The 25,823-nt window shown below is 44.8% G+C and overlaps 1 protein-coding gene across 6 annotated transcripts in view; it reads left to right on the forward strand.

Annotated features, from left to right (window-relative positions):
- The window catches only part of NSF (N-ethylmaleimide sensitive factor, vesicle fusing ATPase), a 104,122-nt gene that overhangs the window by 25,094 nt on the left and 53,205 nt on the right, over positions 1-25,823 (forward strand). For all 6 annotated transcript variants that reach the window (XM_083407696.1, XM_083407699.1, XM_083407697.1 and 3 more), the window contains exons 3-7: positions 3,136-3,235; positions 7,015-7,054; positions 13,882-14,048; positions 17,594-17,701; positions 18,762-18,837. In XM_083407696.1, the coding sequence (XP_083263822.1) occupies positions 3,136-3,235; positions 7,015-7,054; positions 13,882-14,048; positions 17,594-17,701; positions 18,762-18,837 (491 nt within the window). The remainder of the gene's footprint in view (positions 1-3,135; positions 3,236-7,014; positions 7,055-13,881; positions 14,049-17,593; positions 17,702-18,761; positions 18,838-25,823) is intronic.

Below are 25,823 nucleotides of genomic sequence, written 5' to 3' on the forward strand. Positions count from 1 at the left end.
TGATCTTTATTGATCTGTTGCAACAGGGTGTTCCCCTCACCCACAGGAAAGGAGGAGGACCCAGAACCAAGGTGTGCCTGCCCTTATATAGACATTTTAAATTCCCTGCCCTGGAGCTCAAGACCATCCCTCCATACATCATACATACATACTACAGAAAAGGTGGTCTACAACAGAAATTTGAATGTTGTTGTTTTTCCTGTTTACCAGGTTATCTGATAATGCCTTATCTGATTGCCTTTCCTGGTAGTCTGTCACCCTTTGAGATGGTGATTTCCCAATTCTCGAGACAATGGAAAGGCTCCCTGACCCCCTCCCTCCTTGCAGAGAAAACATTTGGGCAGTTTGGGAGTCAAAATGGTTTCAAGTCGGTCTTCCTGTGCTGGGTTGTACGTGCTTGGTTGGTACATTTATGAACATATATATATATATGGGGACGTGGGTGGCACTGTGGGTTAAACCACAGAGCCTAGGACTTGCTGATCAGAAGGTCGGCGGTTTGAATCCCCGCGACAGGGTGAGCTCCCGTTGCTCGGTCCCTGCTCTGCCAACCTAGCAGTTCGAAAGCACATCAAAGTGCAAGTAGATAAATAGGTACCGCTCCAGCGGGGAGGTAAACGGCGTTTCCGTGTGCTGCTCTGGTTCTCCAGAAGCGGCTTAGTCATGCTGGCCACATAACTCAGAAGCTGTACGCCAGCTCCCTCGGCCAATAAAGCGAGATGAGCGCTGCAACCCCAGAATCGGCCACAACTGGACTTAATGGTCAGGGGTCCGTTTACCTTTACCTATTATATATATAAGACCTTAAATTTTATTATTACACTAACAAGAAGGAGTGTGATGGGCATCAGCAGTTCCCCCCCATGGGGGGGGGGGTAGTGAAACACGGAGGGTGAGAGCTAGCTAATTTCTCACCTTAAAATGAGAAGAATTGTGTCTGCACCTTTTGTCTCGTACCTCGGGTTCTACAACAGCTAGACGCCTTTGTTTTTTAAAACGAAAGCTGGGAATCTGGGAGTTACGTTTCACCCCCCCCTCCCCGGGGGGACTGTCCTCCCTCGCCCCACTGTGGGCGCTCAGGACCAACTCCTCCTTCTGTGGCGACAGCGAGGTATCAGCTGGGACCTTGTAACATTGCCGATTGTGCAACCGTGTATGTTCATCAGTGCTGAGAAATGCATATCGTTCTCCATCACAGTCTCATTTGTAGCGACTGCATGGATGGTTTTTCTTCAGCACCTGTCACATTTGGGATTAGAAAATCCCGTGTAGAGGGAGCGTGGTGGTGGAAAAGACGAGGACGCTCCCATGGTAACCGGTGTAAGGGATGGGAAAGTCTGCTTTCTTTGTACATTAGTGAGAGAACACTGTTTATGGCACTCTTCCTTATGAGTCAGTGGAGACGTGTGTATGTACATTTGTGGCTTCCTTTGACTTCCCAGGTTTTCTCTGCAACCGTGAAGGCTGACATTCACATTTCATTTATACTGCAGACCAACGCTGGTAAAATCCCTGAAACAGATATTTGCCCTGCAGAAAACTACCTGCTCAGGCACGCCCTAAAGCTGAAACCTGTGTGGATTGGATACAGATTATGGGCTCAACCACGATTCCACTTGTCCTGCGATTTCCAGTCACGGGTCCGAGACTTTTTAATCTTTTTTTGTCCTGCCACTTTCCCCAGGAAAGCCCGCTGTTTACTACTCAATCGAGGAAAAGATATTGATCAGGTTTTCTGCAGATAGATGTTTGTCCTGATTCAGCAGTAACCAGCAGGTTTGACCGTGGAAAAACGGCGGAACAAGAAAAAAGAAACCCTCTCAGATCTGTGAAAAGAAGTCACAGGAGATGTGCTCATGGGTTTGTTGCATTTTTTTCCCATTGAAATCGGTGGAGCTTAAGTTAGTCACGACTGACTTTTCTGAAGGATTTTAATAGAGTCACCATGCAGATAGTTTGGATCCCAGCCTTGTAAGCTATATGGAATTCCCTTATTCTTTCCTGAATGTGCATATCCTTGAAGGAAGAACTGTGTAGCAGGAAGCTGCTCTGTCCTGCGTTGTACACCGTCACTTGTTCTGCTGCTAGATCTGATGGGAAGAGCCCTTCCCACGTGGGATTGCTCTTTTATCAAGGACAAGGCGGCCAGAACGGACACTGGTTGCTCTTCTTGACAGCCAGAATCTGCATGAGAAAAGCTATATAACTGTGACTTGAAGAACATGTTCTCTGTCTTGGGATGCTTCCAAGGAAGCGGGGGCATTTGGCAGGAATATTGTAGCAATCTGAGGGTCTTTTGGGCCAAGGGAAACTGCTTTCTACTGAATCAGACTGTCGGCCCAGCCAGCTCGATATTGACTGACTACATTCTGCCGTGCTGAAGATGGATTTCACGAAACAGTGGGTATATCTGGAATCACTGTTCACTACGTCTTCTTGCGGACCACTTCGGCAGCGCTGGACATCATAAAAACAAAGCTTTAAGGCTTGTTTTCATCAGATAAGAATCTGACCTGTTGCTTCTTTCAGAGACTTGCATAGTTTACAAAGACTTTCAGAGACTTATAAGACCTATGTTAAATTGGCTCTGTGTTTACAGTGGTGCCTTGCAAGACGAAAAGAATCCGTTCCGCGAGTCTCTTCGTCTAGCGGTTTTTTCGTCTTGCGAAGCAACCCGATTAGCGGTTTAGCGGCTATTAAAGGCTTAAGGGATTAGCGGATTAGCTGCTAAAAGGCTATTAGCAGCTTAGTGCCTTAGAAAAAGGGGGTGGGGAACGGAAAAAAATCACAGGAACTCGCAAGACATTTTCGTCTTGCGAAGCAAGCCTATAGGAAATTCGTTTTGCGAAGCACCTCCAAAACGGAAAACCTAGCGGGTTTTCCGTCTTGCGAGGCATTTGTCTTGCGGGGCACCACTGCATTTCATATATTTCATATTGTTCAATGTTTTGTACAGATTATATAAAGAGTTTATATTGATATTGCGTACTTGGTCATCGTGTTGCCTTGGATATTACTTATCAGGATTTCAGGCAGGGTTCTCTCCCAGCACTACCTGGGAGATGCCAAAGATTGATGCTGGAACTTTCTGCACGGGGTGTAGCAATCCTTGTCCATTTCTCTTCCCCCTTGCAGGCACGTAGTTGTGAAGACCTCCCCGAACCACAAATACATTTTTACGCTAAGAACTTACTCCTCCGTTGTCCCAGGCACCATTGCCTTCAGTTTACCACAGGTATGTTTTTGACTGTTTATTGCTTCATTGGCCAAGAGTGAAATGGAACTTCATACTAAAAGCTGTGGCTGTGTGTTGTTTTTTTAACCCACAAAAATGCAAAACCTGCGTATTAAAGTTGGCTTCCCAGGGACATCTGGTCAATCACTGTTGGGGAGTCAGAGTGTTGGACTTTGAAGCACCTTTTGGTCTGATGTGGCAAGGCAATTTAATTTACAGGAAAGTTAGGTGGAAAGCAAGATTGCTTGAGAGTAGAGAGCTGTGAAGTATCTCTTATCTCATTCCTCAGAAAGGATGGCTGCTGTCATGTACGTTGGCTCCCAGTACGTTTCCGAGCACAATTCAAAGTGTTGGTGTTGACCTTTAAAGCCCTAAACGGCCTCGGCCCAGTATACCTGAAGGAACGTCACCACCCCATCACTCAGACCGGACACTGAGGTCCAGCTCCGAGGGCCTTCTGGCGGTTCCCTCATTGCGAGAAGCAAAGCTACAGGGAACCAGGCAGAGGGCCTCCTCGGTAGTGGCGCCCACCCTGTGGAATGCCCTCCCAGCAGATGTCAAAGCGATAAATAACTACCTGACATTTAGAAGACATCTTAAGGCAGCCCTGTTCAGGGAAGTTTTTAATCTGTGATATTTTACTGTATTTTTTGTTTCTATGGAAGCCGCCCAGAGTGGCTGGGGAAACCCAGCCAGATGGGCGGGGTACAAATAATAAATTATTATTATTATTATTATTATTATTATTATTATTATTATTATTATGTGATGCATCCCATCAGTCAGCTGCTCCAAGACCACATAACACCGGTCCTGAAAGACCTACATTGGCTCCCAGTATGTTTCTGAGCACAATTCAAAGTGTTGGTGCTGACCTTTAATGGCCTCGGCCCAGTATACCTGAAGGAGCGTCTCCACCCCCATTGTTCAGCCTGGACACTGAGGTCCAGCTCCGAGGGCCTTCTGGTGGTTCCCTCACTGCAAGAAGTGAGGTTCCAGGGAACCAGGCAGAGGGCCTTCTCAGTAGTGGAACACCCTCCCATCAGATGTCAAGGAAATAAACAACTACCTGACTTTTAGAAGACATCTGAAAGCAGGCTTGTTTAGGGAAGTTTTTTAATGTTTGATTTTTTATCATGTTTTTAGTATTCTGTTGGGAGCCGCCCAGAGTGGGCAGGGTATAAATAATACATCATCATCATCATCATTATTATTATTATTATTATTATTATTTTATTTTGCTTGGATCCCCTGCCATGGCTTCAGCCCTCTTAAGCATAAGCAATGTGGAACAGAGGGTTATAGCTTCCCTGGGAAAGCAGTGCTGCTGCTAAATAATCTCCCAGTGATCTGGTACAGTACATTGCAAATCTCCACGCAGAAGAAATCTGTCAAATGTATCGCCAGCATCGCTGGATATTTAGCATCAACACTTTGCAGTGTGTGATTAATCTCCTTGGCTTCCCTGAACCTCCTGCAGTGTCAGCAAACACTTTGAACCTGTGAATCAAGTGCAGCCTAGCTTGGGGAGTGAACTGCTGGGTGAGATTTTTCATCTCTATCAACAAAACAGCAAAGGTGGAATAGCCTACAGGGCTGTGAATTGCAAAAGAGGATTTTCTCTCTGTTTTTTCTTTTTTTAATTCAACAACTATGTAAGGGTGCCTGCTTGGTAGACCGGGCTGCAAATCTTTGTTTCTGTCTCTGACTCATCTGGAGGTGTTATGGAAAACCTCTCTCCCCCTGCCTTGAGGAGTGGGGAAGATGAACCACCATGAGGAGATCATGTTCCTAATCAAAAGGCTTAGATGGGTCAGGCTAAATAGCAACCTGAATGAAACTACTAAGTTTCTAATAAGGTAAAGGTAAAGGTACCCCTGCCCGTACGGGCCAGTCTTGACAGACTCTAGGGTTGTGCGCCCATCTCACTTAAGAGGCCGGGAGCCAGCGCTGTCCGAAGACACTTCCGGGTCACGTGGCCAGTGTGACGAAGCTGCTCTGGCGAGCCAGCACCAGCGCAGCGCACGGAAACGCCGTTTACCTTCCCGCTATAAAGCGGTACCTATGTATCTACTTGCACTTAGGGGTGCTTTCAAACTGCTAGGTGGGCAGGAGCTGGGACCGAAAGACGGGACCTCACCCCGCTGTGGGGATTCGAACCGCCAACCATGCGATCGGCAAGTCCTAGGCACTGAGGTTTTACCCACAGCGCCACCCGCATCCCTAAGTTTCTAATACAGCTAGGCATTTTGCAAAAAAATTAAATCGAGATCCTGTTCACAAGCTTATGCCAGTAATCAAAGCAAACAACAGAGAGGAACGGAAAAAACAGGAGAGGAAGCTAAAAATATATATTGCCTTGGCAAGTGTTAACTGAAACAAGTAAGTTTTGAGACACCTTCTTAAAGTGGGTGGCATTGAACAGATTGGATCTCCCCGTTTCGAACGTAGGGAGCCGCTGGCAAAAATGAACACAGTTCAGAAACGGAAGTGGAAATTTCTGGTTCAGAAAGCAGGCATGCAGAGTTTGAGGCGAGAACAAGTTGAAAGATAAGGACAGAGTTCACTTTAAAGTTAATTAGCAGTGCTTTAAACAGAATGAAGAGAAGACTCCCTGGAAAAGACCCTGATGTTGGGAAAGATGGAGGGCACAGGGAGAACAGAGGATGAGATGGTTGGACAGTGTTCTCGAAGCTACGAACTTGAGTTTGACCAAGCTGTGGGAGGCAGTGGAAGACAGGAGTGCCTGGCGTGCTCTGGTCCATGGGGTCACAAAGACTCGGACACGACTAAACAACAATAAACAGAATATGATAGGGGTTCAGTGGTCAGTGCAACAATGGAGTAGCATAATCCGTGCTATGGATTCGCAAACCTAGTTGAACAAATGTGGCTACGAAATCGCTTGAGACCTACTTGCTTGCTTGGCATTGCTCTCTTCTTCAGCAGGCTAGAGGCACAAACACTTCAAAAGGAAGAGGACCTGCATATAATACCTAGCTTTTATACGGCACTTTAGCGTATTCAAAACACATCACATTGTCTTTTTGTTTGTCCGAACAACAACCTTGTATGGTAGGCCAGTGGTGTCACCCCCCCCCCCATTGCATGTAGGGTGGGGCATTTGGGAGATGGCTGTCAAAGTAAAGAGACAGTGACTTCTTGACATTAGCTCAAACTTTTAGCCACTATGCTGTCTGGACTCTCATATGCTATAGTTATGTGAGTGTCATGAACTCTTATTGAGGATATGACTTGTAGCATGCTTGTGAAAAATTGCATATCCTTCCCCCCGCTTTGAAATTTTGTTTTTAGTTGTGACGAAGAGTCCCCCCCCCAGCTCCTATCTATCTATCTATCTATCTATCTATCTATATCTATATCTATCTATATACAGTGGTACTTCGGGTTAGATACGCTTCAGGTTAGAGACTCCGCTAACCCAGAAATAGTGCTTCAGGTTAAGAACTTTGCTTCAGAATGAGAACAGAAATTGTGCTCCGGCGGCGTGGCGGCAGCGGGAGGCCCCATTAGCTAAAGTGGTGCTTCAGGTTAAGAACAGTTTCAGGTTAAGAACGGACCTCTGGAACAAATTAAGTATGTGACCAGAGGTACCACTGTATCTATCTATCTATCTATATGCATCTATCTCTCTCTATATATCTATATATATCTATATCTGTCTATCTATATGTATATAGATATATATATGTCTCTGTATATGTCTATATATATATATGTATATGTATATTTATCTATATCTTTTTGTTCTCTTTCAGAGAAAATGGGCTGGACTTTCCATCGGACAAGACATCGATGGTAAGTGTTTCCTATAAGTTTGTTTATGGTACAGTCGTACCTTGGAAGTCGAACAGAATCCATTCCAGAAGTCCATTTGACTTCTGCAACATTCGAAAACCAAAGCACGGCTTCCAATTGGCTGCAGGAAGCTCCTGCAGCCAATTGGAAGCCGTGGAAGCCCCGTCGGACATTCGGCTTCCCAAAGAACATTCAAAAACCGGAACAGTCACTTCCAGTTTTCGATCGTTTGGGAGTTTGAACGTTCGACTCCCAAGGTGTTCGGTACAACTGTATATAACTTTGTTTTTCTAAAGGTATTTGTATTAGTAGATTGCAATGAGTCAAAAGTAACTAACTTTTCTTGCTCAAATCATTTCTATATTTTGTTTACAAAAGTGGCTTATAGCTGTTGGATTCCAAGCCTTTATCAGGAGAAACCGGCAACACTCCCAGGCACCCGGCTTGGAGTCCTGTTGACCTCCCGGTCTGCTCTCCCGGCAGGGACCAGGCAGAGGTCGCGATAGGCGATCCTTCTCAGCGTGAGAAGAACACACCACTCTTTCCTGCCCCCCCGGCAGGGGAAAGAGATAAGACAGAAACGTATTTACATGGCTTTATTCCTGTCTTTGCAGTGTTACAGAAAACATGTCTGCTCTCATCAACCTCCAGCAGACGACTCCACAAGCACTTCCTGTGCAGCTCATATTACACTCTGAGCTAATTCCGGTGCTGTCTGTTTCCCACAGACACTCCCAACATCATGTGACTTTTCCAAGCAATCAGCTTGCAGCATCATTGCTTCAATATCGTAACATACTCCCCCATTTGATTCAATGTGTGCTGCGAGCAAAGCTTGACCCAGAGAAGAAAACAAACAGTTGTTATACATATAACACTCCCCTGTTGTTTCAGTTCCACCCTTGGAACTACCCGCCACTGGTTTCCCCAGTGTACCTCTCTGGTTGCCTGACTTCCAAGGAATGATTGCATCTGCATTTCCCTGGCTAGGGAATGTAGTGTTACGCTTAGCAACTCCCTGTTGTGTCTCCGTCTCTGACTTAGACACAGCTTTAACCTGTCTTGAGTTGTCAACAATAGTAACACATGCTACAGCTGAGTTAGCAAACTCAGGACTCTTTGGAGAACCAGTTCCGATAGTAAACAGTGGTTCATCCTTCACCTGTGAAGGTCTAGCCATTGTGTGAGATTTCCTCTCAATGACTGTGTCAACTGAGCTCTTCGAGCTATCACTATCACTCTCAGTACCACTGTAATCAGTAAAATCATCATCATCATCTGAACTGTCCTCAGTGGGATATGTGTGAACAATTACTCTCTCCTGTTCAGGAGCACTCTCTAGAAATTTTGTGAGAATCACCTGACCAGATTCAGACAAAATTACTCTGTAGAGACCCTTTTCATAACCCACAAAAATGCCTCTGGCATTCTTCACCCCATCTGGAGTTTCTGTCCTGATTTGAGATCCAAAAACCTTAAAATGCGCGACAGAAGGTTTTCTGTGGAACAGCTTTTCAAAAGGAGAACATTCCATACCTTTGGAAACCTTTCTCACCCAACAATAACAATAACATGATAGAGACTCTGCCCAAAACTCATGTGGCAAATGTGAACTCAGCAATTGCGCCTTCATCCCATTTTGCAATTCTTTGTTCACTTGCACACAGACACTTCTGTTCCATGCATCTGCTGAAACAGCAATCTTGTGCCTTATTCCTTTCTTATGCAGGAAATCCTGAAAATCCTGTAAAAGAAAAACTGGCTTTTCATCTGTGAAAAGACAATCAATGTTAGCATCATGAATACTCTTAACCTTGCCACAAAACTCTTTAAACCTTTCTAAGGCTTCTTGTGGTCTGTTCAACATGAATAACCACACGTAATGAGAGAAATAATCCACACACACAAGATAAAATCTTGCATTGCCTCTAGACGGTGCTAGAGGACCAATCACATCAGCATACACTCGCTGAAAAGCTTTGGTTACTCTCTTCTTCTCCTTGACGTTATTCGTCGTACCTGCAAGAGAGATTATGTTAGATTCAGAAGCATTACATTTCATGCAATCACTTTCATCAAAAGTCAACAAATACAGTCCATCTTTCTCTCTGGCAGAAAGATACAGCTCTCCATCTTTGAAGATTTTGCAGCTTTCTTCATCATAGGACAATTTCAGTCCTTTCTTTGTGATCTGCGAAACACTCAGCAGACTGTACTTTAAATCAGGAACCAAGTACACATTGTTTATAGTCAAGTTCAGACTTTTAAGATACACAGTCCCAAACCCGATCGCTTTCAGCTCCTGGCCATTGGCCAGTTTCACAGTGAAGCTTTGCTTCTTAAACGTTGAAAACAGTCCTCGGCGCGACGTCATGTGTTGCGTGCAACCCGTGTCAATAACAAAAGCGTTCTCCATTGAAATTTCGGCTTTTGTTGACAGCAATGCTTTTCCAGGTTTCATCTGGGACTTGGTACGACTTTTGCCTGACGCCTCAGGCTTTGCAGAGCTCCCCTTAGCTCCTTTCTGTTGATGTGGCTTCTTACAGTTCCGCTGAAGATGCCCAGTCTGTCCACAATTGAAACAACGGACAACGTTCAAAGCAACAGCCTGTTCTTCACTTGCAATAGCAGTGGGGGTGTCAGGATTCCGAGCTTCTCTCCCCCTGTCTTTGACATCTATTGCGGCAAGTCTGTCTTTCTCTTGATGTATTCTACGCAGCGTTTCCCAAATCTCACGCGCGTATTCCAAATCCTGAACATGCACTAGCTGTTCATCTGAGACACACAGAATTATGGCCGTCCTGGCTCTGACATTCTGTGAATTCCAACCTGGCGTTGGTGCAGGAGGGATGGGGTTTTCAATCACCCTAAAAATCCTCTGATTCTGTAGCAGGGCTTTCATCTTTACTGACCATGAGGCATAATTGTCATTAGTCAGTGGAGGTGGATAAGGTAAGCCTCCCCCCTTCTTGGTATCCATTTTGAATCCAAGCTTCAGCTCTCACTCTCGAGCCTGTAAAAACCAAGAGTCTTTTGGCAGCTAAACACAGGCAGCTCTGGAAAGTCCCTTCCAAGAGCAGTTAGCCAAAGACAAAACAAACGCTGGAATGTTTTGCCAGTGTTTTTCCAGCCTCTTCACAGTCCCAGCCTCTTCCGGTGGCCAGTAGATTTCCACTTCCTTTTCAAGCTAGCTATCTCCGAAGTAGCTGAAAAGATTGACGTCTCGTTGCTTAGCAACTGGACATTCCAAGCCTGAACAACAAGCTTCTTATCTTGGCCTTGGTATGCGAAGAATGTGGCTCTCTCTCAGTGCCGTTTCTAATCCAAGAAACAGCTCTTGTGAACCAGAGAATCTTCAATCTGCGTTCACCCTTTTAGCCCATAAAATCAGCATACCTTGGGGGTTCCGTTGCTCGTTAGCTTATCAGCAAAACTGATTGCTCCGGTGTTCTGCCGGTCTTGCAGCTTCCATCCGCCCGCTACCATATCTTCCCTTATCTTTTTGCAGAGGATGAAGTTACGATCCACCAACCTCTCTCGCTGCTTTCATGGAATGAAACCATCGGCTATGCTACCAGATGTTGGATTCCAAGCCTTTATCAGGAGAAACCGGCAACACTCCCAGGCACCCGGCTTGGAGTCCTGTTGACCTCCCGGTCTGCTCTCCCGGCAGGGACCAGGCAGAGGTCGCGATAGGCGATCCTTCTCAGCGTGAGAAGAACACACCACTCTTTCCTGCCCCCCCGGCAGGGGAAAGAGATAAGACAGAAACGTATTTACATGGCTTTATTCCTGTCTTTGCAGTGTTACAGAAAACATGTCTGCTCTCATCAACCTCCAGCAGACGACTCCACAAGCACTTCCTGTGCAGCTCATATTACACTCTGAGCTAATTCCGGTGCTGTCTGTTTCCCACAGACACTCCCAACATCATGTGACTTTTCCAAGCAATCAGCTTGCAGCATCATTGCTTCAATATCGTAACAATAGCCTTGTTGCTGTTATTTTGGGATACCTGATAACAGCTAAATCAAAGGCAATATATAAAATAAATAAATGATGGCCACTTGATGCTAGCATGTGCTGAGTGAAACAAAAAGTCTTTAGGCTTTGTTTGTTTTTAAGAAAAAACAGATGTAACAGATTAAATCCCCTTTAGTGGTGCATTTCAAATACAGACAGCAGTTAAAGGGGAAAAAGGATGCCATGCTGTCAAAACAGTGTTTATTCAAAGCCTGCCAAGGAGTCCAGTTCACTTTGTTGCTTCTTTAAGTACTTTGTAAAAGGTTCCCATTCATCTTTAAAGTCACAGTTATTCTTGTCCCGTAGTTTGTGTCAATTTTGCCAATTCTGTGTACTCCATCAGTTTCTCTTGCCATAGTTCTACAGTCAGGGTTTCCTCATTCTTCCATCCTTGTGCTATTAAGACTCTCGCCGCCATTGTTGCATACATGAAGATATTTTTCAGCTTCCTTGGCAGGTCTTTTCCTACAATCCCTATCAGAAATGCTTCAGGTTTCTTAACAAATGTTAGATGGAACATTTTCTTCAATTCATTGTATATCATTTCCCCAAACTTTTTAAATTTCATTACAATCTCACCAATCGCCTTCTCAATCCGGCCCGTGGACGGTCGGGGAATCAGTGTGTTTTTACATGAGCAGAATGTGTCCTTTTATTTAAAATGCATCTCTAGGTTATTTGTGGGGCATAGGAATTCGTTCATTTTTATCTTCAAAATATAGTCCAGCCCACCACATGGTCTGAAGGACAGTGGACCGGCCCACGGCTGAAAAAGGTTTCTGAGCCCTGTTCTAAAAGGTGTGCTGTTAATAGTGATATTGCCATGCGCTGTCCAAGGTGCTGGAAAAACAAGTTAATGGAAACTTAGGTTGCAGTTGGTATAATTATGGGGATGGGCAGTGGATATAACTAGGATCTTAAAGAAGCAGGAAGCTATAGATTATCCTGCATTGTGCAGCAAAAGTACATTTGTACATTGCCCAGCAATATGAAACTAACAGCGCTACTGGGCATTGTGTACTGGTGTTTTAGACAAAGCTGTGCCATCATTAATGATGCCTTAAAGCGGTAGTTACATAAGCTGCATCTTTGGTGTGGCTCTTAATTCTCATTCACTCTGAAAATGAGGCCCCAGTTGGCATTGCGATGCATCTCCAATAATTGGAACTTGCGACGAGAAACGGAAGATCGGTCCCAACTTGCAATGTTTATCTCTTTTGCTAAGAGCAGGAGAAGGCCGGGGAACTACTCATATCGGCGGAATGACTGTATTCTCTTTCCACTTAGAGGTTTCTTTCTGGAGGTTTGTGCCAGGAAGCAAATTCCCTATAGGCAGCATGGAAACTGTCCCCTACCAATTGGATGCTTACAACATGTGCGCACTATGGAGGTGGCATTATGCTTCTGAGGGCTGAAGCATATATCAAGTAGATGCATGAATGTCAAATTCTTGTTTCTCTCACCCTTCAGTGTCCCCAAGAAACAGAAACCAGGGTGTCTCTTTTTTCTTCTCTAGTGGAGGCAACCAGGGCTCCTGTCTGCTTTATTTTGATGTCACAATATTAAGGGGGAAATTGCAAAAATTACACAGACTTAAAAACAAAACCCAAAATACCATGAGACTAGTTCACTTCGTCTCTGAAACAGCCTGATATATTGATTTCATGGTTTTCACTCTCTTAATAGTCACCAACCATAAAATCTAATTCAAAGTTAATGGCTTCGGCGCTTTTGAAAAATATATATAACCTCTGTTGCTCATTATGCTTTGATTTCTGCTTACTTCAGAAATTTTGCTCCTTGTTCCTTCCCTAATGGAGGCACCAGAGCTTCTGCTTGGCTCAAGGAGCACCCAGAAAATCAAGGAGAGTTTCCTGCTCCTTATTATTATTATTATTATTCTCATTTCTATACCGCTTTATATTTTTAAGACAAAATCTCAAAGCACTTTACAGGACATTAAAAACATCAGATAAAACAATCCAGAATAAAACATTATTGTACTGAATAAAGTCAAATACAGTTGTACCTTGGAAGTCGAACGGAAACCGTTCCTGAAGTCCATTCAACTTCCAAAGCGTTCGGAAACCAAGGCGCGGCTTCTGATTGGCTGCAGGACGCTCCTACAGCCAATTGGAATCCATGGAACCTGCGTTGGACATTTGGGTTCCAAAGAACGTTCACAAACTGGAACGCTCACTTCCGGGTTTGCGGCATTCGGGAGCCAAAACGTTTGACTCCCAAGGCTTTCGACTTCCGTGGTACGGCTGTATAAAGTATACATTCAAAGCAACATAATTAACAGGTGACTAAAATATTATCTTAAAGATTTCAAAATAAAACATTACTGAAGGAAGTCAAGTATAAAATGCTCATTTAAAACAGCACAATTAACAAGAGAATGAAATATTATTGTAAGCATTGAACATATATACTGCTGTTGCTGCCCATTCTGCCATTGGTGGTTTATGGTGGGTGACGGTTGTGGAAGTTCAGGCTCGATGACCTGGGTTTGCACTAAGAGTCAGTCAAGATACTCTTGGTTCATTTTTATACCCTCCAAGGAGGCCTCACCGTACTTTACAGCACAAGGTCATAAAATAGTTGATGATCACATTGAAATGGCACTGCCATTATTCATCATTTCCATTTCCTTGGTTAAGTGTTTGTTGATTTAAGCATTTGTTGAAGACCCTTTCTATGTTCTTTGGGGACATGGTTCCTAAGGGGATGTTGGCGAATGACCTGAACTGAGATCCTTCAGCACTCCGCTGACGTCTGTGCTTTCCCTGCCTCCCACACAGTTTCCGTGTATAACTTTGATAAGACCAAGCAGTGCGTCGGCACGATGACTATTGAGATAGACTTCCTGCAAAAGAAGAGTGTCGACTCCAACCCGTATGATTCTGACAAAATGGCGGCCGAGTTCATCCAGCAGTTCAACAACCAGGCATTCTCAGTGGGGCAGCAGGTTTGTGGTCTTTATATGCGATTCTCACTTAGCGTTGAAACCATTTCTCCCTTCTGAGGACTCGATTACTCCAATCTTGCAAATCGCCAACCGCAGTTCACTAGAAAGCGAATCTTTGCAAAGAAATCAGTTGCACGCTCTTTCTTTTAGACAGAAAATGATAAAAAGAGTTGTGTGTAGATGGATGGCTTGTACACTTTTTGTAGACTGGACCCTTTTGAGGATTTACCGTATATTTCGCTCTATAGAACGCACCCGACCATAGGAAGCACCTTGTTTTAGAGGGGGAGAACAAGGCAAAAAAATTCTCCCCCTCTCTGCTCAGCGCCCCTTCAGCAAAGCGGCAGGAGAAACGGAGCCCCTTCCATTTCTCCTCCCGCTTCACTGAAGGGGCGTTGTGCAGCTCTCCCTCTCTGCTGAAGCCAGTCTTGCTCTCCCGGCTTCAACGAAAGGAACCCAAAGCCTTTGGAGCGCAGCCCGAGTTCCCGCTGTGCTCCAAAGGCTTCAGGGATAGCCACCTGAAGCCTTTGGAGTTCAGCGGGAACTCGCCCTGCGCTCCAAAGGCTTCAGGTTCCTTTTGCTGAAGCCGGGAGAGCAAGACTCCCTCTGCGCTTTGGAGGCCTCGCGTTGCTATCGCTGAAGGCAAAGAGCCTGCATTCGCTCCATAGGGCACACACACATTTCCCCTTCATTTTTGGAGGGGGGAAAAGTGCATCCTATAGAGCGAAAAATACGGTATTTGAAAAGAAGTGGGGTTTTTTAGGATCAGAGTTAGACAAGGCTCTTTTTTAGAAGCCCATTCAAGGAGTTCTTGACCCAGGATAATGAGCTTGTATATTCAGGCAGAGTTTCTGCAACCACGAAGGATAAAAAAGAGAACCATGAAAGCTGAAATTCTGAGTTGCATTTAAAAAATGAGAATCCTTAAGTTCTGCACTAGTACCCTTGAGGCTGGAGAGAGCATATGCTTTTCATATGGTTTTTTGGCGCTCCCCACCCCCTCCCCAAAGCCCTACAACTGGCCAGCATTCTGTGGTCATTTATTTCTCCCTCTTGGGCTTTTTAACCAAAAATGTTACTAAAGAGTTTTGGCCTTCCATGAGTCTGGTGCCTCTTGTTTGTGGTTGGTGCCATTTAGACTGCAGAAAGATCCATATTTGAAGAATGAGTTTTCTATTAGTATATAGGAGGAGAATTAATAATAATAATAATAATAATTTTTTATTTATACCCCGCCCTCCCCAGCCAAGGCCGGGCTCAGGGCGGCTTACAAACAATAATAAAAACAAGTTGAATGATTACAACTTAAAAACAAAATTAAAATACAACATTAAAATATTGAAACATTAAAATGTAGCCTCATCGCAGGAGGAGAAGGAAAGGAAAAAAGAAAGAGGGGGAGGGAGGGAATCAAGTTGGCTCCAAGCCAAAGGCCAAGCGGAACAACTCTGTCTTACAGGCCCTGTGGAAAGAAATCAGATCCTGCAGGGCCCTGGTCTCATGAGGCAGAGCGTTCCACCAGGCCGGAGCCAGTGTTGAAAAGGCCCTGGCTCTGGTTGAAGCTAATCTAACTTCCTTAGGGCCCGGGACCACTAGGGTGTTGCTATTTATGGATCTTGAGGCTCTGCATGGGGCATACTGTAGGTACGAGGGTCCTAGGCCGTGAAGGGCTTTAAAGGTCAAAACCAGCACCTTAAATCTGACCCTGTACTCCACCGGGAGCCAGTGTAGCTGGAAAAGCACTGGGTGAATATGCTCCCATGGCAGAGACCCCGTGAGGAGCCTCACTGCAGCATTCTGCACCCACTGGAGTTTCTGGGACAGATATGTGTGAAGGAGGCCAAAGCCAGGCTTGACAAAAGACCCAAGGATCTTGGAGTCTTATCAGAGCCTTTTGGATAGTCTATTGACATACTCATTCATTTCATTCTCTTTTACACACTAAGAGCATGATTCTTTTAAATCTGAAGTGCAAAGTCTACAAGATTTGGTTCAAAATCTTCTGCTTATTTTCTAAGAAGCCATTGCACCAGATTTACTACCCAAGAAAATGCATTTTTGTACCTGGGCAAAGTTACAGATTGAAAGAAGTATGGTGCATCTCCTCAAATCAATTTATTACTCCCCTTCCCACACACAAAGAATACAAAGGATCAGAATTGTCAAAAAAATGTGGGCAGCATCTACCAGTTGCCAAACTGACAAAATATTTATTCAGTTTCTGCCCCACCTCATTCCAGCCATATGGGACAAATACAGTCGTACCTTGGAAGTCGAACAGAATCTGTTCCAGAAATCCATTTGACTTCCAAAACGTTTGGAAACCAAAGCACGGCTTCTGATTGGCTGCAGGAAGCTCCTACAGCCAATTGGAAGCCCCGTCGGATGTTCGGCTTCCAAAAATAGTTCGCGAACCAGAACAGTCACTTCCGGGTTTGCGCTGTTTGGGAGCCAAAATGTTCAAGAACTAAGCTGTTCAAAAACCAAGATATGACTGTAATAATAACGTAAGAAAAAAGTAAAAACAGGATGGTGTGTACATATATATAGGCATTATCCCATATACCTTAGCCAATTGTTAAAAGCCCACCCAAAGAGAAATATCTTAGACGTGTTGCTTGATATTCATAGTTGGACTGGGTCAGACTTGTGAGAGGAAAAGTGCCTTGGTCTGCCTTGCTCTAGTGCAGGGGTCTGCAACCCGCGGCTCCGGAGCTGCATGTGGCTCTTTTACACCTTTGCCGCGGCTCCGGGGCGGATACTAGCGAGGGGAGGAGGCGCATTGTGCGCCCCGACACTCCCCACTGTGGCGGGCACTGTACTGGCTGTGACATCACATGGGGGCGGTGCGTGCGTTAGTCACGCACCGTCCTGACGTCACCTTCCCGCCCGCCCGCCCGCTACATTGTAAGGGGCATGTACTCTGGTCACTGCATTGAAAGGGGGCATGTACGCTGGTCACTGTTTTGAAGGGGAGTGAAGAACACACACACACAAAAAGGTAACTTGTTAATTTAACGTTTATTTCTATGAGGAGGAGTAATTCTGAGGGGTCAAACAAAGAAATAATAAAAAAGTGACAAAAAAGTTATTTTTATAATGACGAGTTTTGCGGCTCCCAGGTTTTTTTTCTTCGGAAACGGGTCCAAGTGGCTCTTTTTGTCTTAAAGGTTGCAGACCCCTGGCCTAGTGAAAGAGCCCATGGGGCAAACAGACCCAGGAGTTTCAGAACCATGGATAGCTCCAGTTAGCAACTTGCTCCAGCGAATGCTAGAAGTGCAACTGAAGCCTTTTGAGCTTCTGGGTCCAATCTACTTTGCCTAGGCTCCGTTCCCTTTGTGAAAACTGCATTCCTTGAAAGGGCTGGCCTGCAGGGAGGCATTGCCTCTCCTCGCTGCGCTGTTGGACCGGTGAGATGGCTTAGGAGGGAGGGACCCAAATAAATCTTGAACTGGAGCTTCATTTGTTTGTTGGCTGCCGCTCTAGCCACGAAAATGCAGGCAAGTGTTTCAATAACCTTATTTCCCTTCCCTTTGTTTGCACAGCTTGTGTTTAGCTTCAACGACAAGCTTTTTGGCCTCTTGGTCAAGGACATTGAAGCCATGGATCCCAGTATCCTTAAAGGAGAGCCGGCCACAGGGAAAAAACAGAAGGTAAGAACTGGATCTCCCTTTCAGAGGTACCTCAGTGTAAATTGCAATGATTGGAAACGGAATATGTGAATAGAGTCCACTAATCCTGAGGCAATGCCCTGATTGTGGACTTTCTGTGAGCACCTTGACACTCAGTGCTGGGCCAACTGTATCCTTGGCCTAGCAAGGAGGTTCAACTTGGGTACAGTTATACAGAAATGCTGATCTGCGCTGGCTTATTCACACATTCTTTTCCCATCTTAATTAGTGGGGAACAAGCATCTGATTAATATCTCCTTTTCATTCTGCAAAATATACAAGCAAAGTCCCAACCCTGGGCTGTCAGGCTAGAATGATTCCATAATCTCACCCCCGCCAAGATAATCCTATTTAACAACCAAATCAATCCTTAAAAAAAAGAGGAGAGAGGAAATGGAGAGAAGAAGATAATGGAAGACTGCTATACCTAGAGTTTAAAAAATGGAGTATGACTCGCCAGAAGCTTCTAGGAATTAATCTGAAATCCTCCCAAATGTGTCAGGAATATCCTTCTGCCAAAATGGGGAACATGCTGGTTTGAATCAGCTTTTAATTAACCAGGGTTCGTGCCAATTCCACCCTCTCTGCCTCAGAGATCTGTGTTATTTCATAAAGAGGTAAATCTCTTTTACATCTTTGTTTTCGTTGTGCCCACTTTTATATATGGTGCCGGCACCCCACTGATTTGAGCGAAACAGCATTGTAGCTCTTTCTTCACCTGCCTTCTGTTCTGGCAGCTGATTTCCTTTCCGGAGCCCTGAAATCCAGGTCCCTTCCCCTGTTTTCGCAGCTTCGAGACGGGGGCGTATCGTCACAAATAGGTCTTCTTTGACCATATGCCACTAGGAATCTTGTTGAGGCTGAGCGCCAGCTGCGCTGGGATGACTTCATCTCATGCCGCCTGCTGGTTTCTGCTGCTACGGAGCTTGTCTTAATATAAAAATGGCCCTCTCTTTCCATTCTGAGGCTCTCTGGGGAACACAGAGCATGAGTGTCTGTTACTCCTCTTCAAGGCTTTTAATTGCGGTTTTCGTTCATTCAGATCGAAGTTGGTCTTGTCGTTGGCAACAGCCAGGTTGCGTTTGAAAAGGCCGAGAGCTCTTCCCTCACTCTCATTGGTAAGTGTGACCCTGGGGTGACAGTTCTGCGTTCCAAGCGGTCTGTTGTCTTCCTTATCGGCAAGTCCACAAAAATTACTAGTCCACAGCAGTATTTACTAGCCTGCCTGCCCTTGCGTCCTTATCTACGTGACTGTCAAACATAGACCTGGGCTCTTCGTTCAAGTTGCATCTTCTCTCCCCTTTTAATTTTTAGCTAGTTTATACAGTGGTACCTTGGTTCTCAAATTTAACCCGATCCCGAAGTCCGTTCCAAAACCAAAGCGTTCCAAAGCCAACCAGAGCGTTCTTTCCGAAAGAAAGTAATGCAAAACCGATTAATCCGTTCCAGCCTTTTAAAAACAACCCCTAAAACAGCAATTTAACATGAATTTTACTATCTAACAAGACCATTGATCCATAAAATGAAAGCTATAAACAATGTACTGCACTATAAAATAAATAAGGCAGTACAGTGGTACCTCGGGTTACATACGCTTCAGGTTACATATGCTTCAGGTTACAGACTCCGCTAACCCAGAAATAGTACCTCGGGTTAAGAACTTTGCTTCAGGATGAGAACAGAAATTGTGTTCCAGCTGTGCGGCGGCAGCAGGAGGCCCCATTAGCTAAAGTGGTCTTCAGGTTAAGAACAGTTTCAGGTTAAGAACAGACCTCCAGAACGAATTAAGTATGTAACCAGAGGTAACACTGTATTGTAGATGATAAAAATTAATTTTTTTTCTTACCTGCACTGATTATAGTCATTGTTTGAATGGAGGGCTTTTATCCATTTCCCCGCAATCAATCAATCATTGGCTGAACTGAGTTCCACACAGTCACAAAAAGAGATCAACCAAAAAAGCCTCAAAAAACAAAAACGCCAAATAAATAGCAAAAACAAAAGTGCCCAAGTTAATCCGTTCCAGAAGTCCATGTGACTTCTGAAATGTTCGGAAACCAAGGTGCAGCTTCTGATTGGTGCAGGCGCCCCAGAAACAATAGCCGACAGCTGCACTGGATGTTCAGCTTCCGAAAAACGTTTGAAAACCGGAACACTCACTTCTGGGTTTTTGGCGTTTGAGTACCAAGGCATTTGAGAACTAAGGTACCACTATTACTATTCCAGGTCCTAAACACACACACACACACACACACACACACAGGTTGTATCTTAACCAGCGGTTTTAGCTTCTTTTAGTTTATTTTTTCAAGTGGAAAGATAGCAAGAGTGAACAGGAAGAGATCAAGACACATGTCATAAAAGAGATTGACAGGTCTTATTATTATTTTAAAAAATTTTTACTAGCTGTGCTGCAGAAGAAATTCCAACGGCCAGCCATTCTGCAGGTAGCAAAAGGGAATTTCAGGAACAAAGGCCTGTGCTGTTGACATGCAAGGACCAGATGACAGCTGAGGCCTCCTCTCTGATTGCATCCTGTAGCCAGACCTGGAGAAGGCAAAGCAGCAGGGTTCTATTCCTTGTCTTGCTGGCAGTAGCTGGCTGCTGGCGTCTTCTGCTGGGGGTTTGGGTAGGAGAGATCAGAGAACAAGGCTGTAGCATCCCCCAGGGAGACATAGGAAGCTGCCATATACCAAATCAAGCCACTGGTCCATCAAGCTTACCATCGCCCATTCCACTTGTTCTCAAAGGGTATGGCGTGCCACACTGGTGTGACAAAGGAGGATAGCAAGTTTGGCAGGAAGATTCAAGGGTAATCTCCCCCCCCCCCCCATCAGCACATTTTTTAAAAAATAAATTATGTTTTTCAAGTTCATCCATTTCACTAATTTTACAATCATTTTAACATTTCAAAGCTCAACTTCCTTTCCCCTCTTTCCGCGTTTGCTTGAATTTATTTTTAATATCTTCTGCATATCCAGATTAACTTAATTTGCTCATTTATTCATCTACTTTAATTATATACTCTTACAAAACTGCAGGTTATTGCAATAATCCTGCCAATGTTCTTATCTGTTTACAATTTATCTGTAAATATTCAATAAACCATTTCCATTCTTTTATAAAAGATTCAGGGATAATCAAAGAAACATTTGAACATTTCAGTGTAGTATAGTATCAAAAAATTTTTTTTATTTGCATAATATGGATAGATAGCTTTTCAACATGAAAGCAAGAGTGTGTGGGAATGATTCATGTTCTTACGTAGTTGCATTGTTTTATAATTTTTGGATATTATAAGATAGTTGCGTTCTACGCTACAAATAGAACTTCTTTGCTTGTTTTCGTTTTCCAATGTATTTCTTACCAATATATATATATATATATTCTGAAAGTGTGGCCCTGAGGAAAAAAAGTTTGAGAAAAAGTTTGGTCTGTTCAGATTAATGGCGGTAGCTCTCCAAGGTCCTAGACAGAGACCTCTAGTTAAAATCCTTTTTAAATCTTGTGGATTCAACCTGCATTCTCCTCAGCCTTTCATTATTAAGAAAGGAGAGAGTGCCCCCTATCACCACAAGAGATCAGTTGTGATTTGAGCACTCTCACCAGCCAGCTTCGCCAGTTGTGGTTTTGTGTTAGGCGCCTCAAGTTTTATTCGTTCAGATATATAGGTAGCCAGCCCAGCTGAAAAATCAACACAAGACTGTGCAAACATGCAGCTCCGGAGTAATAAATTAACTTCAAGAATTTCCACACTGTAGGTGATACTGTAAAAAGGTAAAGGGACCCCTGTCTGTTAGGTTCAGTCGCGGATGACTCTGGGGTTGCGGCACTCATCTCGCTTTATTGGCCGAGGGAGTCGGCGTACAGCTTCCGGGTCATGTGGCCAGCATGACTAAGCCGCTTCTGGTGAACCAGAGCAGCGCACGGAAACGCCGTTTACCTTCCTGCTGGAGTGGTACCTATTTATCTACTTGCACTTTGATGTGCTTTCGAACTGCTAGGTTGGCAGGAGCAGGGACCGAGCAATGGGAGCTCACCCCGTCACGGGGATTCGAACCGTCAACCTTCTGATCGACAAGTTCTAGGCTCTGTGGTTTAACCCACAGCGCCACCCGCGTCCCTAGGTGATACTGTACCCTTGAACAAAATACTGTATAATAGCTTGCATCTATGTCTCTCTGTCCATCTATCTAAACAACAACAACTTCCTTCTTCCTTTATTTTACAATTACTCCTCACTACAAATCTTCCTTCAGGCTATTTGCCAAATTCAGGAAACACTTAATGGGGGTGTGCATATTGCCCTTGTGTCCTTCTCTATCCATATTCAAATAATATTTAGCTTTGTGTTCTTGCTAGAGCCTAGCAAGCAGCCCTGGCTCTTAGCTCCATGGATATCTCTCCCCTTAGTAGTTGCCTGGCGTTATAATAAAATTTTATTATTATTATTATTATTATTATTATTATTATTATTATTACTCTTTCGATGCTCCTTTCCTTTCACACCGTGTAGGCAACAGGTGTTGCATGAAGCTGACAAAAGTGGGGCAGGATGGGGCCCAGAGGCAGGGCATTCATCAAGGTAGAACCACACAGAATAGCAGCAGAATTTCCTTCAATTATGGGCTGCCGCCAAGTAGCAGATTAAGTGGGTGAGGTGTTGGCATGGGAAGGTTTGCTGAAACTTTCCACCTCCCCGTAGCTGTTTTTCTCCTAGCTGGGCTCGGAGCAAGTCGTGTGGGGGAAGGTTTGTGGGAGAAAAGCTTCTGTGGGGCAAAAGAAGCTATGGTAAAACTTCCAAATTCCCAGGAGCTCTTTTCGGCTGAGGGAGTAAACCGAAAAAGGGGTTAGTTTCAGATATGGTGGTACCTTGGTTCTTGAGCTTAATGTGTTCCAGGAGTCGGTTCGACTCCCAAAACCAAGGTGTGGCTTCCGATTGGCTGCAGGAGGTTCCTGTACTCACACGGAACATTCGGCTTCTGAAAAACGTTTGCAAACCAAAACACTTTTGGGTTTGCAGTGTACTGGAGCCAATTTGTTTGGGAGCCAGGCTGTTCAAGTACCAAGGTACCACTGTATGCCCAAATCAAAGAGTACAGTCGTACTTTGGTTTTCGAACAGCTTCGTTCTCGAACGTTTTGGCTCCCAGATGCCGCAAACCCGGAAGTGAGTGTTCCAGTTTGCGAACTATTTTTGGAAGCCAAATGTCCGACGTGGCTTCTGATTGGCTGCAGAATCTTCCTGCAGCCAATCGGAAGCCGTGCCTTGGTTTCCGGACGTTTTGGAAGTCAAACAGACTTCCGGAATGGATTCCGTTCAGGAACCAAGGTACGACTGTATAAGCAACCGAGGTGTGTCCCCAGGGAGAAGATAAGGAATGGAAAAAGCCAAGTCTCAGCCCAAAGGATAAGAACTAGGGCTTTTCCGGCAGCGAAGACAAGGCCCCCTTGGAGTGTTCAGCTGGGGCGAAGCCTAACCCTGCTGAGTCCCTCTAGAAGGATGGATATTCCACTCGGCTCCCCTTCATGTCTCTTGTCGCTGCAGGAGGAGACAGGGCAGGCCATGGGGAAGTGGGGTTATGCCAAAGCATCCAGCAGGAACTTGCATTCTGGTTCTCACTCGTTCCCTTGAATGCCCACTTGCTCTCTGGCTCTCATTCCTTTGTCCTCTGTGCTCGGAAGGTGCAGAGGAGCTGGCTGGGTGAGTGGGTCAAGAAGGGAGGAAAACTGCTCTGCATGGGCCCCTTTTGAGCTGCTTGCATGGCTGGAACAAGAGAGGGTAGGAGGAGCTGCAGGGAGCAGAAATTATGCAAGAAAGAAGAGAAATACCTGTATGGGGGAGGGGAGGTATGTGGGGTAGGGAACTGATCAAATCTAATGCAGCGTTTACTTGGGGGGGGGTATCAAAAGGAGAGTTGATAGACAAGGCTGACTTTTTTTTAAAAAAGTTAAAGGTTCAGTGACCAGGCAGTCCCAATTTTGCGTCCAGAGAAGTTGAAATCTGTTATCATGTACACAGTCGGAAGTCGGACGTAATCCGTTCCGGAAGTCCGTTCAACTTCCAAAACATTCGGAAACCAAGGCTCGGCTTCTGATTGGCTGCAGGAAGCTCCTGCGGCCAATCGGAAGCCGCGGAAGCAGTGTCGGACGTTCAGGTTCCAAAGAACGTTTGCAAACTGGAGCAGCCACTTCCGGGTTTGCGGCGTTCAGGAGCCAAAACGTTCGACTTGCAAGGTGTCGGGATCCAAGGTGCTACTGTATGTTTCTTCAAATCGAGCAGTTTCTATTACTTTGCATAATCTATTCTGATGTAGCAAGGAGAGGCAAGGGTCTCTAGAGAGAACTGGAGCCCCACCCCAACCACTGGAAATCTTACTCAGCCGCACATCTGACTTCTGAGATTTCCACAAGTGTTGGTTGCAGTGGGTCTCTGCAGCCATAAGTGCCAGAAATATCATGGCAAAGCACAAATCCCTGCTCTTACTTACTCCACTGACTGGGAAAAAGTGCCCTGTAAAAATCCGCTTTTGGCTAAGCAGGGCCCCTCTGTGCTGCCTTTGCAATGTGTTTGGGTATGATCTTTTGGGACCTATTGTGAAATCAGGGCTACTCTATGCTAACTGGTTGGGAAAATGACAATGATGCTTTTCTGCAGCTCTTCCTTTTGATTTGGACCTGGGAAAACCCTGCCCATGTGGCGGTTAGACTTCACAGTTGCAGGGTTCTGTACCTGGGTGTGGTAGTACTGCAGGGTTGGCATTGAAATCACCGTATTTTTTGCTCTATAAGACTCACTTTTTCCCTCCTAAAAAGTAAGGGGATATGTGTGTGCATCTTATGGAGCGAATGCAGGCTGCGCAGCTATCCCAGAAGCTTTCACTGCACAGCGATCCCTCTTGCTGTTCTGGCTTCTGAGATTCAGAATATTTTTTTCCCTTGTTTTCCTCCTCCAAAAACTAGGTGCGTCTTGTGGTCTGGTGCGTCTTATAGAGCAAAAAATACAGTAGCCTCCTTGTCTTGGAAAGGGGGCTCTGCTGGTTTTTGTTTTTCATCAGCATCAATCAACCCACAATCTAGTTTCAACTTGGATATTATTATTGGTGCGCTGTGTACCCTGATAGATGGCCCTCATATATTTAGCACTCATATATTTAGCACTGGGTTTGCGCAAGGTGCTGGTGACTACTTGAGTCGAAACCTTTGCTTTTTCAAAATCAGCTGTGTGCTAATTCCAGCAAGATCTGCCTTGCCTTGCCTTGCCCTGTTTTAAGTGGCTTGTTCTATTGATAACATCATTTGCGTGCATTTAAAACCGCACTCTTTAACAAGGCAGTATTGTAAAATCGGACCCTGGAAGCAAGCGAAGAAAGTTTTTCTGAGTGAATGAATGGCCCCAGACATGTTGATTTCAAATTTTAAAATATGGCCCACAACCAGCGTGTGGCAGCAGAGAATCAGAAAAGTAAAAGGTAAAAATTAAGCAGTCGTAAGAGGCCAGCTAACTCTGGGAAGAGGTCGTATGATTGCAGCCATCCTGCAGGAAACAAAATAAATGAAAACACCAAAAGCCTGCAGACGAAGACTGGCTGAGCTCTTTAAATCAATACATAAGTCGATACATGCGTGCCTCTTTCAGGTCTGCCACTGCTCCTTAGTGTTGATGGATCACAAAGCTACACCCATATCGCAGTAGGAACCACAGCAGGCAGAATTCACTTGGATCCAAAGCACTCTGTATGTGAAGCCTGTGGCCCTCCAGAGGCTGATGGGAATTGTAGTCCAACAACATGCGGAGGAGAATCAATTGAACGCAACGGGGCTTGCTTTTGAGTAGATGTGTATAGGACTTGCTGGCTACCTTTTCCAAAGAAATAAATAAAACAAAAACCTATTTTCCCCTTCGATGTCAGGACTACTGCAGTATTGATTTCTACTTACAGTACTTTCAACGTGAAATCAATTATAGGGTCTAGACCAGCAATGACTGCTACGTGTTGTACATCATCTGTGGCTTCCCTGTGCTGCAGGTAAAAGTATATTTAAAATGGCAGGAGTGTATTGGGCTCCTGGTGCTTGGTGTGTGTTTTTCTTCCATTGAAGAG

Source organism: Podarcis tiliguerta (genome assembly GCF_965153285.1).
Source record: "Podarcis tiliguerta genome assembly, chromosome: 13".
Taxonomy (NCBI): domain Eukaryota; kingdom Metazoa; phylum Chordata; class Lepidosauria; order Squamata; family Lacertidae; genus Podarcis; species Podarcis tiliguerta.